Source organism: Ceratotherium simum, chromosome 20, assembly GCF_057802395.1.
Source record: "Ceratotherium simum simum isolate JZ-2026a chromosome 20, ASM5780239v1, whole genome shotgun sequence".
Lineage (NCBI taxonomy): Eukaryota > Metazoa > Chordata > Mammalia > Perissodactyla > Rhinocerotidae > Ceratotherium > Ceratotherium simum.
In genome coordinates, this window is record NC_141919.1 from 22,735,303 (window position 1) to 22,750,362 (window position 15,060).

Sequence of the window (15,060 nt, forward strand, 5' to 3'; positions counted from 1 at the left end):
AAGAGGCAGAGAACATAATGACTGACAAGTGTATCCAGTGTTCACGTTTACAAACTGTTTTGTCATATATCCTCTCCTTGATCCTCAAAGCAACTTTGTGAGATACATAAACAATGGAAGAAACTGAGACTCAAAGATGTTTATTGGGGTGCTAGTGTCTGATGACAGCTCATGGTCCTTCCACACTGATTCTCAGATGGCCACTCTTTGGAGCTGGGCTTGGCACAGCCTGATGGACCCTCCAGAATGAGCAGAGCCCAACCCGGGAGCAGGACACCTGCCCCCATCAGAGCACTTACATGGTGGTAAAACAGTCTGCCTCCCCGGAGACGAGAAGCTGGACCAGGAGCAACAGCCCGCTTCTCTGACTGCTAGCCCCTCAAGCGCTCAAGAAAGATGCGGCAGGGCAGGAATGGGTATAGACGAGGGCAGAGGAGAGGAGGATAGAGGCTGGGGAGTGATGCTAGGAACAGGGCTTAGTTTGGACAGCATCCAGCATGGAGGTGCTGCAGTCACCAGGCCACACGTGTGGGTGACCAAATTGTGAGGCTGTGCACAATTGTAATGTGGGTTTTTCACCTGCATTGGGCTGAATGGGGCCTCAATGCTTTTTGTAGAACCGTCTACTCTGTTTCCATTTTACAGATGGGGGAACTGAGGCATGAAGAGGTTAAGGGCTTGTTCGGGGTCTTCAGATAGTACGTGATGGGTCCACCTCCAGAGCCCATATACCTAACCCTATCTCTGCTCTGCTGCATTTTTTTTTTTTTTTTGGTGAGGAAGATTGTCCCTGAGCTAACATTTGTTGCCAATCTTCCTCTATTTTGTATGGCTTGATGAGTGGTGTATAAGTCTGCGCCCAGGATCTAAACCTGTGAACCCCAGGCTGCCAAAGCAGAGTGCATGAGTTTAACCACTTCCTCATTGGGCTGGCCTCTCTGCTCTGTTGCATTTTGACTGAGGGGCAGCTCCGGTACCCAGCAAGTCTCATTCAGTCCGGGCTCCAGGTATCTGGCAATTGTATGTTAGGAATTGAGGATACCCCTACTTCTTTTGGAACCTAGAAGCCCATGCCTGTACTTCCCATAGTTCCCAACTTTTAGGACAACTTAGGCTCAAAAACAAGAGAAGCTGCCTGCTTCCAAATACTGCTGTCTGAAGGGTTTGGTCATTGAATAATAACACTTTTTTGTATGGTTTATAAAGTATTTCCACAGACATTCTGCTGTTTCATTTTGACTTGACACCAGCCATCTTCTAAATGTGCCCTCCCCCCCAAAAAAATGAAAAAGGCAGAGCTTTGTAACGAGGGACCTGTCGTCCGAGTGAGGAATAGGTTGGATGTGACACTCTGGCTATTACGTAGACCCAAAATGAAGTCACCATGTATTCCTGTTCCCTGGCTTTCTCCAAAAAGCACATGTATGTGTGGCCTGGAGTGAATGGACCTTGTATTAAATCCTGATTGAATTCTGGCACTTTCAAAAGCAAGAATCTTCTAACTTTAAGACATTGAGACTTAGACTCCGGACAAAGAAAGTAAGGAAACTAATATGTACTCAGTAATTATCACAACAACCTGTTATTAGCCTCATTTCACAGATGGGGAGACTGAGGCTCAGGATGCTTAAGTCCATTGCCCAAGTAGTCTAGGGGATTTCTTCAAAGTCTGCTTTGTGGTTATTTCACTGAAGAGGAAAATGGAGCAGAGTTAGCCAATCTGAGGATTTACCTCAGGATGTTGTTACCAAAGAGAAGTAAAAGCGACGCTATGTTGAGGTTTTGAGACTGAGTATATTTTAGTTAAAACACAGTTAATTAGAGGATCGTTTAATGTTTAGATTGTGTGTGTCACCAAATGCTGCCTCCCTGGATGAAACAAGTGAATTGAGCCAATGATAATGAGTTAACTGCTTGTGTACACACTTGCTCACTTTGGAAAAGGTTCAGGAAGAAATAAGTCAGTGAGAGAAAAGTTTCCACCACTGATGGTGACAGTTTGGGGATGAGGGAGCAGCCAGGAGCATCACCACTGCTGATGGGCAGGAGGTTTTCGGGAGGTGAGGAGTGAGGAGGTTCTTTGAGGGTGCTGAGCCCCTGTCTGGGTGGGGCTGCTGTTATGGACACATTGCTCATTCATGGGCTTGCTTTGAGATTCGAGTTGGTTTTGGTGGCCCCCTCTATGAAATAAACAAAGAACTCGGGGCTTCATAAGCTGCCATGCTGTAGTCCGGGAGGGTCTGTTGTGCAGGGGGTGGGGGTGGAGGAGGAATGCCTGGCCCTGAGACGATTCTGCCTGCGTCCCAGGTTGGATGGAAGGCTGAATGGTGTCCCTTCTCTCTTTTCCCTTTTTGTGTACTACATTAAAACAAACAAAAAAGGATTCTTCCCTTTATGCTGAGCTCTGTAGGTGGGTAAGGGAGTAGGTTCAGTGCATATCCCTTAGTTTTTCAGGCAGTTAGCATGGCTAGTCTGCAGCACGGCTGGACCTGGCTGTGAGCTCAGGTCCGCAGACTCCCAGGCCACCGCTCTCTCCAACGTGCTACAGGAGGACGCTTGATAGGCTTCTGTTTATTTTGAGAATTAAAACGTTGTTCTAGTATTATTTTGTGAATTGTGTATACATGTTATACAAAAAATTTAGAGGGAAAGAGATACTGTTGATATTGCACAATATGTACTTTCTGTTGTTAAGTTCACTTAGTTTTTAAAAATGGCAGTTCGCATGACAAAGGTTGTGATGGTTGTATCAAGGAGGAAGCACTGATAATGGACGTGATCCATCTGCAGGAACTCTCATTTGCCGTGGCTCGTGCACTTCTCTCTACAATATGCAAAGTGCAGAGCTGGCCCCTCTCAAAATTGGTGTTAGATTTTAGAACTGACAATTAAGATATATATTCAAGGAAGGCATAATTCTAAACAGCCCCTCTCTTGTCACTACTCTTTGATTACACTTAGGTGGAAAAAAGACATTTAATTGTTTCAAAGATGATTATTTTTTTAGTAAATATATCGTAAATGGGGGAGATTAATAAAGGGCTGTTTTTTCTCAGCTTGTGGTTTCTCATTACATCAGTTACAGCTCAGCCTTCCTCTTAACTAGAGTGCAGGCATGAACTGGAAAAGAATGAGCTAATCCGCGATAGATCAGGTTGAATAAAGATCTCCATTCATATCTTTACCTTTCATCCCTTGTTCTGAGTGCCAAGAATTAACGCTGTTTGAAAGTACAAACCGAACCTGCCAAGCTTCGGACGGCTCAGATAATCCTAATTATTTTAAATGTTAGTGAGAAGGGCAGCAGTTCCACTCTGGAAAAGAGTTCTATTGTGAAACATTAAATATCTGCTAAGTGGTATTGATTGGACATGATTTTATTTCCAAACACCATGATTATCACGAAGCGGAAGAATTTGTTGTTTAAGAAATTTTCATCAACTCTTACGCCTGCAAACTCTAGGAAACCCAAGAGGCCAGCACTTTTGTTTTCTTCCTGTCAGCATCTAGGTGAAGACCTGCTAACAGTTGAAGAATGCTACTTGCGTTTTTATTTTTAAATGGTTTCCCCGTGGGAATTTAATAGTATTTAACATATAGAGGAAGAAAAAATTTTTTTTTCTCCGGCATGAATATCCTGTTTTCTCACATCACTGGAAGAGAATTATTCGTTCCAGTCCATTGACTTCCAACAGATCATTCAAGTTAAAAGTCAGGGGTCTTTGCAATGTCAAAAGATTTAGCAGTTAGAGGTTTTTGTTTTGTTTTTTAGAGAGATTTTTTGGGGGGCAGTATATAATATTTTCCAAAAAAGAATACTGATTGTTAGAGGGGATTACTGAAATCATTGAAAGTTTCTTTTTTTTTCCATCAGGGGTAAAAGTGATTATGTGTAAGGTTTTTTGTTTGTTTTTAAATAATAATAAAGACAGACTCCAGCTTCTGTAGACAAATAGGCTATTAGAGAGAAAACAGATACTGGGCTCGCTGGTTCAAACAAGGGTCAGCCTTGGCAGTTTACCCACCTTTCATTGTAACACGAAAAAAGATCAGATTGGGCACGTTTTTCTTTTTTTTTCTTTTTCTTGCTTTTCAGTCTCTACTTCCGTCTCCAGAAGTCATTTCGTCCATTTCTGTAAGTGCTGGGAGCCTGTCAATAATTACAGGGTAGCATAATCCTGATTGTTTATTGCCTGTGAATGCTTCCTGCCCCCCAACCCCAACACAGCTGCCCTCATCCCCACTCCCACCCCCTTAGCACGGGAGCAAAGCGCTAACATCTTCACTGATGCAAATAGTGGTGTGTTGAGCATCTCTGGACCAATTATTCTTTCTTTCTTTGGCCTTATTCCCCAGAGTGGAATTACCAGGTCAGAGGGTATGAACAGTTTTATGGTTCTTATTACATGTCACTAGATTGCTGTCCAGAAAGATTGAGCCAATTTCTAGTGCTACCAACAGCATATCTTTCCTCCCAGTCCTACCAACACTGGGCATTAGCATTTTTACAAAATAATTAACAGGAACCTTTTGAGTTGAAATTAGCCTTGTGCAGGCAGGGCTCATTAAAATCAACTTAAAAAGCAAAAAGGGTAATTTTGACTTTTGAATTGGTAAAAAATGATTTACAATAATCAATTATTACTCTTTCCCCTGACAAAGTTCAGTAAAGCTATATTAAAATGGAAGGGGTGCCTTTAAGGATGGTAGAAAAATAGATTTTGGACATTAGTCACTAAGATAAGCACTTATGAAATCTTTAATGCACTTGGAACTACTTTTATGAGGTGCTACACACAATGAGTTAAACAGATACCATCCCTAACCTCAACAGCCCATTATTCAGAGACAATGCTAAGCCTTGAACAAAAGTAAAAATAACATGGATTTAAATTTTGAGTGGAGAAACGCTTTAAAAAATACAGGTATTTTTCAAAACAGGTTGAGTTCATTTATTTGCATCTTCTCTGGAGTGCAGTCATGCATTAAGTATGCTGGGAGCCTCCCTAGTCCGTGCAGGTGACACAGTCTGCATGTCTTTGTAGCCCCAAGTCACAGGAACACTGTCCAAGAAAATACCCACTAGGCAAGTGAGAGCAAAAGGGAGTCATCCCCAAATTCCTTTGTTTTGCAGAATTCCCGCCCCTCCCTCTTTCAGTCCCAAGTCAGCTAAATGGGGAGTGGGAGGTGGGTGGCTGGGGTCAGGGGTGTCTTCTAGGTCAGCTGCTAACTGAAGGAAGAAGGCAGGCCCAAGGTTCAGAATATGTCAGAAGAACACTTACCTATTCCTTTACAGCCTCTGCATTAGTCTCACAAGGCTCAGTTATTTTGCCTCCTTAAACTCATACAGAGATTAGGAAGGGTCAGTGGCCAGGGACTAAATGTGGCACCCAAGAGTGGGATGGTGCAGGGACAGAAGCAAGCCAGAGGGTCGGGCTGACCAGTGCCACACTGCCCTTGGTAGCTTCCACAGGGTCCCCTCTGTCAAATGGAGAGAATAATTCTCTCAGTGAATGGTTTGAGGATTAAATACCTGATTAAAGTATGTGGCATACAGGAAGTAGTCAGTAAATGTTCACTCCCTTCCCTATCCCTTCTCTATAGAGGAACTTCTGTCACTGGTTTGAGGTGGGGATGGGGGTAGGCAGATTAACTCATAGTCTCTCGGGTTGGCTCTTAGTCGGCTCTCCAGATCTGTGTATGGTAACAAGATTTCAGAGCAAAGTCTACCACCTTTGGAAAACATTTCTGTGTATATACAACATCCTTGTGCATGTAACACAATTCATAAATCATCTTGGATTTGCAGGGAATTTCAAATCTATATAACAATGCAAATTTAGTAAGAAGCCTTTATGAACTGCAATAAAATGAAGGCTTCAGATTTCATAGGTTCCCAGTTTTTTTTGGTTGCCACTATGTATTTATATATTCATGTGCATGCTTTTTTGACATCTATAAAGTACTATTTAATGGCTCTTTTTAAAAAAAAAAAAGCTTTAAACTATTACCCTTGCTTTTTATTTCCGTTACTAAACAAATATTCTCAATATCAAAAGAAATTGCTTGTCAGGAAATTGCCTAAATTGTTTTTCAAATTTATTCACTTACTAAGCTTTCAGATCATGCCTTTTCTTATTGGATATTGAGGTAGCTGGACAAAACTATCCATCTGTCTGTCTGTCCATCCATATGTCACATTAAAAGAAAGGGGCTTTCTGAAATAATTTGGTCCAGGGGTGTGGTTAAAGGTCCGCTTCTTAAATCCCAGCTCTGTTCTTTTATTTCTGTGTGGTTCCACTGGCTTCAGCAAACCTTTTCCAAATCCATAACAAGCGTAAATAGTGTTCTCTTGTAAAAAGGTCTCTTTTCAGCATGGTAATATACCTTATTAAATTCCAAACATAATAAGTATTGATGGCAAACACATCAGGACCCAGTACAGCTCCTACTATGATTTAGTTCTCTACAAATGACTTCAGCACTCAGCTCCCAATGCATTTTGCTAATTACATCATAGATTTCCCTATTGATGAACACAAGCTGAATTAACACAGGAGCACTAATGTACCCTTTCACCATTATTGTTGTACAAGAGGCCGTGGCAGATGCTGGCAGTTAGTTACACAAACATTAGTATTAACGATTGGCCATTTGGAATTGGTGACAAACTACTGCCCGGCAGAATCCTGAGGCTGAAACCAATCAGGAAGTTAATGAGGAGAGAAATTACCACTGCAGCTTCCCCTTAATTACATTCACACTAGGCAGGAAGGGAGTTCTGGGGGTGGATCTGAACTCGGCTAAGGTTAAGAAGGTCAGAGACCCTTTTGCTTAAATTTTGTATCTACTGTGGCTTGTAAGGTTGCAAAAATTGTTCCACACATTATTACTTTTGCATCCTTCATATTTAATGTCGGTTTCCCAGTGCAGTTTGATGTTCACAAGTTTGCTTTTAAAATCTTTACTTGACTAATATTTTAGTATGGTATAATTCAATTTCTTTTACTTCTTATGTTTTTAAAAAGTTTCCCTCCTATTTACTGCTGTTTAGTTTTTAAAAGTTGTGTATGCTGACCCCCTCCCAAGTGTTTGTTCCCCTACATCCAGGAAAAATAACAGGAAAGTTGATAAGCTGTCCCCTTCACTCGCTATATATTGAAAAACTAGGGTTACCTGTCAAATGGTGGAAATACAAGGGTGGAGTCTTGCTTGGGGTAATTTGTCAAATGGATCACTTGACAAGACAAGTTCTGTTAGCATCCTTCGCATAAAGGGGAGGGTCTCAGTGAAGGGTGGAAATAGTTTCCCCAAAGAGAGGGGAGCAGACTGTTTTTTGTTTTTAATGAACATAAAACTGGAACTCTGCTACCTAACTTTCTCCTCTGGTTAAATAGATATATTGTGCAGAAATACAATTTTTTTATTGTAAAGAAGTGCTGGGGATTTTGAGTGTTTATAAAAAGACTTTCAACTTGGAATAGAAATGCAGAGTGCCTCTTTGTTGGATCCCCTAATTGAATGCTGCATGTAGAAAGACTAGCCACTTTTAACGGACTCCTCTCCCTCTCTCTCCCCACTTCCCAGTATTCTCGCCGCCCAGCAGTCAAGATTCTGGCTTGGTTTCCCTCTCCAGCAGCTCTCCTATTAGTAACGAGAGCACAAAGGGAGTGCTCGAATGTGAGTCCGCCTCAGAGCCCAGCAGCTTCACGGTCACGCCCGTCATCGAGGAGGACGAGTAATCGTCGCCCCATGCCTTTGGCCGTTCACTTGGAATAGCAGGCTAATTCCGTTTATACACAGGGTTTGTTATTAATATTTTGCCTTGACTTAACTGTTGAAACGTGTTTCGCTTACACTCCTTAGAGCTTAGTCCAGAGGCTAAAACACATTTGGAATAGTTTAGGATCCGTGACTACCACCCGCCAGAATTAAGTGCTTTGCTCATGGAGTTAAACAGTCGTGTCCCTCATTTTTTTATGACACTGGTTTACTTGTTTTCAAGAAATACCATAATTCACTCAAGTCAAGCAGTATGTTGCAGCTAACTGTGTTATAATTAGATATTACTTTTAGTTTTAAAATGAAATCTTAGGTGCCTTAGATTTTTTTGAATTTTAGTATTTTAATAAAACTGCAAAAATATAAATTTAGCCAAGTACCTGACCGTTGAGAAGAAAACAGCAAAGTTAGTGATTATTTTAGAAATCTGCAGAAGGTCAGAGTAAATGGACATACTGTGTTTGTGTTGCTGTTGGAAAAGTCTAGCCCCAGTCCATCTCCCCAAATCCAAAACATGACAAATATGCTCAGAAAAAAAAAAAAATTAAAGCCCTTACGAATCGCTACCTTTTCTGTAAAGGGTAAATTGAAAACAACACAATTTAAAGTAATCCCAGTAATACAGAGTTCCTGGTGTTGTTTCTAGAATAATACGAGAGTTTATCATACACATTCTTTCTACTAGAGGAAGAAAATGGATGCAAGCTAAACTATTGTGTAACCTTAGGTTGTAATCTGATTTGAAAATAAGTACATCTTTAAAAGTTACTACAGATTTCTGAGTTCATTATTTTGTTAAAAATTGCTTGTGGAGTACTTCCTTATGTAACAGAAGCCATCCTGAAATGAAACTAGTCTAAAAAAAATTCATTGTTCTGTGTAGTTGCAGCTGTACCTGAAATAAAAATGTTATTGATGACTGAATTTTCTTGTGTGTATATTTGGTGAGCGGTATTAAACAGGAAAAAAGAAATTACTTGTATTTTCTTCGCTCTGTGCTTTGAAAACATCTATTAGATTTCACCCCCCATCTGTTGTAATCAATAACCTGACCATCTTGTTTTTTATTAAATGCACTTACTCTTAATTTCATCCACCAGTGGTTTTAGAGAGAATAATGTGGAGTTACCTATATAGGTTTGACATTATAAATCACTTCTTGGGGCTGAATCGTATAGCGGTATCGATTGATCCTGATATATCACAGAAATTTACTGTCACTTCTGTTTTCAATTAAAGATACAATCAGTCAGATAATGACTTAATTGGATTTTACAGAAGATTGAGTTTTATTGCCCAGTGCTTTACGAGTTTAGTTAAGGAAGATCATTTTATCACACTTGTCAGGCTGCTGCTACTGCAGCCGTGTGCCCTTCGGGGCGGCTGTAGCTGTAGCTAATGTGACGGCGACGCCGGGAGGCTGGGCGGGCGCGCAGAGAAGGGACCCGGCCGCGGAGTCGCCACCTCCAAGGCGTTCATGGTGGCGTTCCTGGAGATGAAGACCCCTAGCTCACGCGCGCACTCGTTGCCCACTGCCCAGGCCCCCTCTATTTCTTTGAATAATCCTGGCTTCTGCGGATCCAGGAGTCTTCCCTTTCCCACTATTCCGTAGATGACCCCAACACTAATTTTGAGAGGTGGTTTTGTCGGAGAAGCTCGGCACGCCCCCTCAATGGGGGGTGGGAGGGTTTCCCCCTCCGGCACAGCCTCCTGCAGTGTCCCTGCGTTTCTGGAAAGCCTGGCGGAGCGCGGATCAGCGTGCCAACGCTCTCTCAGAGCCTTGACTGCTGGACCCCTGGTGCGCCCAGAGGTCCGGCCTCGGGTTTCGCAGCGCTCATCCCGGCCTCCTGCTGGCCCGAGCTCGACTCCCGGCCGCCAGCTCCCTGGGAACCAGGCCTGTCGGGGGGGCGGGCAGCGCCCGTTCTTTGGTGAGGTCGCTCTGGCTTCCCGGCCCTGAGAGTGCGCCTGCCTCGCCTGACGCTTAGTTTGGTTCTGAATCCGGGCTGCTGCCGCGCGGGGACCCTGTCGAGGATCCCGCCCCAGAAGGGCCACTCCCCAGGACCACGACAGACCCAGGCGGAGTCGCGGGAAGATCTGGCTTCTCTTCTCTGCCGAACCCGCGCCCGGTCGGATGGAGTGGCCCCGTGACGCTCAAGTTTGCCAATCGGGTGTTTATTCTCGGCTGCTAGGGAGGAGGGTGCCAGGCAGGCCCAGGGCCTGGCCCAGGTGGACTGCGTTACGAGCTTATCAAATCCTGAACACACACTAGAGCGTAGACACCATGGATTTTCACCATATTTTGCTGCACACATTTGAAGGGCGACCAGGTTCTCAAAGCTCTGCCCCGTGAACAGACTTGCCGCTTCCTCTGGCTGGCGCTATCCGTGGTGTGCGCGGTGTACGAGTGCGCACAACACGTGTGTGCAAGTGTGGGCGTGTCGGGCATCCTGTGCTCGGCTGGTGGGCTGCCCGGACAGCCCTTTCTGAGCCTTTACAGGCGCTTCTGCCATTCCGGCGCGGGGAAACCGAGGCAGGCTCGCCAGGCCGCCTTCTCCTGGGCGCTGGGCAGGCTCCTGCCGCCACGCGACGTGGGGCTGTGGGCAAACGAAGCGCGCGCCTCTCCCCAGGGCCCCCTCCGGCTCCCGCAGTGGCCAGGGGTGAGGGCGACCCTTCCCCCTTACAGTGGACCCTGGGCCGGCGCCCCACCGGGTGCCCCTGGCCCTTACCCCACTAGTGTGCTGCAGAGCCTGCACCGCAGAGCGCCTCGGGGAAAGCCACCTGCGGGGCCCAGGGCACCATTGGTGACACTCGCCTCCTCGCTGCTGTCACAACCCCTGACATGCCCGCAGCGGGGGGTCCCTCCGGAAACCCACGGAAGAAACTGCAATTTGGGGCAGGGAAGTGAGCCAGACTCGCTGAGCGCGCCCCGCCGTCTCCCTCGCACCTCGTGGAAACGCGACTCGCGCCCACGCATAAAAACCGAGCCCCCTCTCCGGCCCACGTGAACTGCAGTGCTGAATATACGGGTTTCACACGTACACGTACATTGCACCGCATCTTGACGCTTTGCATCAAGTGGCATTAAAAGCGCTTTATTGAATACGCTTCGCATCACAAAGCCAGCCGGAGAGCAGTCTGTCGAGAGACACGGATCTTCCTTAGCACCCCCTGCTTGGCCCTGTCCCGCTGGCCGGAAGGGGTCGCGCTGTCTCCCGGCGCGCCGCCGCCCCTCTGGGAAGTTTGCCCCGGAAACTTGCACAGGTCGTTCGCCCACCTTTCTACCTGCGCGCACACGCACGCGGACAAGGCCTGAGCCCCGCGCCGGCCGCGCAGGGGTGGCGTCCCTGCAGCTCAGCCGCTGCCATCCTCCTCCACCCCCTCACCGGCCTTTACTCAGCCGCTCGTTCAAGTTCCCCCGCCCCCAACAACCGGCGAACTTTTCAGCAGTGCCAAGGCGCGCTCTGGACGGGTGGGGAGGGTCCTGGACCGGTGGGCGGGGCGAGCAGGGCTGGGGCGGGGCGCTGGGCGAGTGGGCGGAGCCCCGAGTGCTCCGGAAGTCGCTCTGCTCTGGAGGTTCTGGCGGGGCAAAGCGAGCAGAGGGGCTCAGCCGAGATTCCTTGGGGTGGGGCGCCCCTCGAGTACCCCCACCCCGGGCACCGCGTCCCCGCGCAGCGCCTCGGCCTTTCGGCGTTATTCCCCCGCCTCCGGTCTGGCCTCGTGCATGGAGTCGCACCCACTTTCCCTGGGGTGCGGGCGGCGCCCACCGTTTCCCCTCATTATTCCCGGGCCCCTTGAACCGAGCAGGGACTTCTTTTCTGGAAGCCCGCACATCCGCCCCTTGCCCCGCAGCGGGGATGCTCCGGTACAGCAGGGACGGGCAGGCAGAAGAGAGTTCTGGAAAAGGCTCGACCTGGGATGGAACTGCACCAGCGCCCCGAGAGCGAACACTGGGGAAAAGAAACTGTCTTGTCCCTTGAATGTTGCTCTAATACCCTACAAAGATTTCCTTGGCCTTTTTATGTTTTGTTTAAAATTTTAAAGTCGCAGGGGAAAGGTTATCTTAAAACTGATTTCAAGTCAGGGCTGTTCTCATTTTACCTTGGAGGGTACATATTTTTTCCTTTTTCATTTGCACAGAAGACAGAGCCTGCAGGCCGCCCATTGAGACCTTCTTTCAAAATGGTGTGGGGACGTGACCGACGGCCTCAGCCGACCCCACGCCCTCCTGCTGCCCAGCGCGGGGTGTCCGCTCGGCCCCGGAGCCCCGCCCGCGCGCTCGTGCGTGCAGGGCCGCAGCCCAGAACTCCCGGGGACTTCGTAGGGCAGCGGACAGGCCGATGCCGGAGCGGGAGTTACCGGCTGCGCCCGGGGCCTCCAGGGGCGAGCCTGGGCCCCAGCCCAGTGGGGACCGCTGCGAGGGCGCGCTTCTCTAGTCCTTCCCTTCGAAAGTGCAGGGCTGGGGTCGCCGCTCAGTGGGCCCCTCGGATGAAGTAATGCAGGAGCAACACCCCTACCCCAAAATGTGAGGGCGGCGCGGCCTTGTGTCTGGGCTGGAATCTGCACCGATGGGAGCGCTGGCTCCCGGGCATGAAGCCCCTGCTGGCTTCAAGAGGTCAAGAACGTGCAAGACGGAGCAGCACCTGCCTGGTCTGCACGAGGCCGGCGAGGTTGCAGGCCGTTCTGCCCTCCCCTTTGCTCCAAAAGGCCTTGGCCTCTGAGGATCCTCAGGCTGCCCACTGCCAACATGGTGTGGGGGACATGGCCGTCTAGGACCTTCCTTCTGCTCAGCGGCGTCCCCCGGGCCCGCCTGATGCAGCTTCAGTCACCCCGGCCGCACGTGGTCTCTGCCCTCCGCTCCGCGCCCCAGAGGGCCTCTTCAGGGATGCCTTGGGGGGTGCACACGAATTTCTCCCCAGTTAATTGAGGGAGAACAAGGGCATTGCTGTCACCTCAAAAAAGCGATTGCTGGTTGCCCCACCGCCTCAAAGATATTTGTTCCCCCCTTTCCATCTGAAGCTGGTCGAAGAGCGCTGCCGAGAGGCACGGACAGGGTGACAGCTGAGAAGTCCCTGCGCGAGGAGAGGGGGCTCGTTTTCCTGCATTTAAAGTGTTTTCTGCACGCCCCGGCCTCCAGCGTCACCGTAGTCTCGATTAAAACGGCAAAATAGGAACCCTAACCTTCAGCTCCATGAGAATGCAGCAACGCAGAAAATTTCCTGATACAGTATACATCCGGGACAAGATGAAACTGTCGTTTTGATTAAGCGTTGCTTGCGGTGAGGAGCAGCTACCAGGACTGCCAGATGTGGAGGCAGAACATCCTCCGTTTCTCAGCGAGGGCACCTGCATTCTCAGCTTTTAGATGTACACGCACCGTGAGATTGTGTGTGCGCCGAGCGGGAGAACCACATACGCACATTATCTTTCACCCTTTCGCTGTTAATACCTGTCACAATTCTACCCGGTTAATTGTGGTTTGAAAACACACACACACACACACACACACATACTCTCCCGACCCAGAGCAGAACGCGAGTGGATCCAGTCTAGTGAGGTTACATTGACTTGTAATCCTCCCCCCTCCCTTTCCAATGTCTTGGATGATTTTTCCCATAAGTGTGTAAGCCGCCGGGACTTAGCAGAAGTGGGCCGCTCCTCCTAAATGTGAGTCGGACCATATGCTTTCTACATTCATTCCCGCTCCGGCTTTTCTTCTCCGCACTAACTGCTAACACGTAATAGTCACCTTGAAATTTCCTCTGCTATTTTCCAATTAAAAGCTTAATAGCCCTGGAAACGGAGTTCATGTGGTGAAGTTTACCATAGCCCCTTGTTCTGAAAGGCTTTCTGCTGGGATCCCATTATGTGCTTGAATAAACCCTTTCTGCAAACAGAAATGGGACTCCGGGTTGTCAGGTGTTGGGTTACAATAGACTTTGAGGCAGGGGACATTTTACCAACATAAATACAAACCTGTCCCTATAGGGAGATGTTGTCAAATACTGGGATATGGAAAACATTCCCATCAAATATGAGAAAAGGATTATTGCGCTATATCAAACGAGTATTTAGATCTCAGCCCCCGATGTGCACTGGAGTGAAACAGGGCCCTGGGACCAAATAATGCCAGACTGAGTGGCAAAGGGATAGGGTGGCTAGGTGACCGAGAGGGGAAAGGGGGTTGTCTTGGAAGTGGGAATACCCCCCAAACCTCTGCTTTCCTTTAAAAGTCTTTACTCCCAAGTTCCTTATACTCCCGGGTTTCGTTGACCATTTGGAGAAAATCGGGAGAAATTTGGCTTTGAAAAAAGTCCATGTTCCTCACGTTCCCAAGCGACCCGGAGATTTCAGTGGGGAAGTTCTCAGATTCAGTGTCATTCTAGGCCCTGTACATCTCTCATCACGTGAAGCGACTTGCTGCCCCACTTCTTGGCCTCTGGCTCACTGGGCTGCGGGTGACCTCTGCCTCCAGTCCCGAGAGGTTATCAAGTTCCTTCTCGTTGTAGTGTTTTAGGGCTTTTTTTCCTAGCGAAAGTTAGGAAGAGAGCAGATATTGAAGCGGTGGTGGGGTGGGGGGTTTAAGGGGCAAGACCCCAGGGGTCCCTGCCCGACGCAGCTTCCAGAGGAGGCCTCCCAGGGTTATCGCTCTCGTGCAAGAGTTTCCTGCCCACGCCCCACCAGGTCAGCCTCCAGCGATCCCCAACTCCCGGACAGGTCTGAAACTGGGGACGGCTAAGGGCTTCAAAGGAAACACACACAACCGGGTTCCCTTTTTAAACCTCTTCCCCTCTCACAATCCCTCTTCCAGGCGGAGGGTTGGCTAGAAGAACGCCTGGCTGTGCTTTTACTCGAATTCACAGCACAGAGACATTTTCGGATTGCTTGTTTCCAGGCAGTGCAGAGAAAAGTGGCCTCTGCGAGGGTACAAGGGGCGAGGTGCAGCCTAACGGTTGGCCACTGCAGTGGACTCATCTATGCTCTCATCTCGCATTCGATTCGCTCAGACCGTCAAGAGATGAGCTCAGTTTCTGCTCTCAGAAGCCTGCGGACCGACGGCTCCGGGATTGCCATCTCCCCGGCTTCGCACTGAGGCATTGTGCTACCCTGCGCCGCTGTATCCACCTGTTTTTAGTTTTCGTTTTTTGATTTGGGGGTCCCTGTGCATGTGTAGCGGCAGTCTGCATTAGGCCAAACCGGTACTGGTAGGAGATTAAAAACACGCAAATAACAGTTTAAACAAAGTTTTATGCTATCCAAAGACGCTGGGAGGAGTGGGGG

General features: G+C 48.0%; 1 protein-coding gene across 4 annotated transcripts in view; it reads left to right on the forward strand.

Moving 5' to 3' along the window:
• DMRT1 (doublesex and mab-3 related transcription factor 1) overlaps positions 1-8,700 on the forward strand; it is a 105,990-nt gene extending 97,290 nt beyond the window's left edge. For all 4 annotated transcript variants that reach the window (XM_087444206.1, XM_087444205.1, XM_014795454.2 and 1 more), the window contains one exon: positions 7,588-8,700. In XM_087444206.1, coding sequence (XP_087300332.1) covers positions 7,588-7,742 — 155 coding nt within the window. In that variant the 3' untranslated portion in view covers positions 7,743-8,700. The remainder of the gene's footprint in view (positions 1-7,587) is intronic.
• Positions 8,701-15,060: the final 6,360 nt, after the last annotated feature.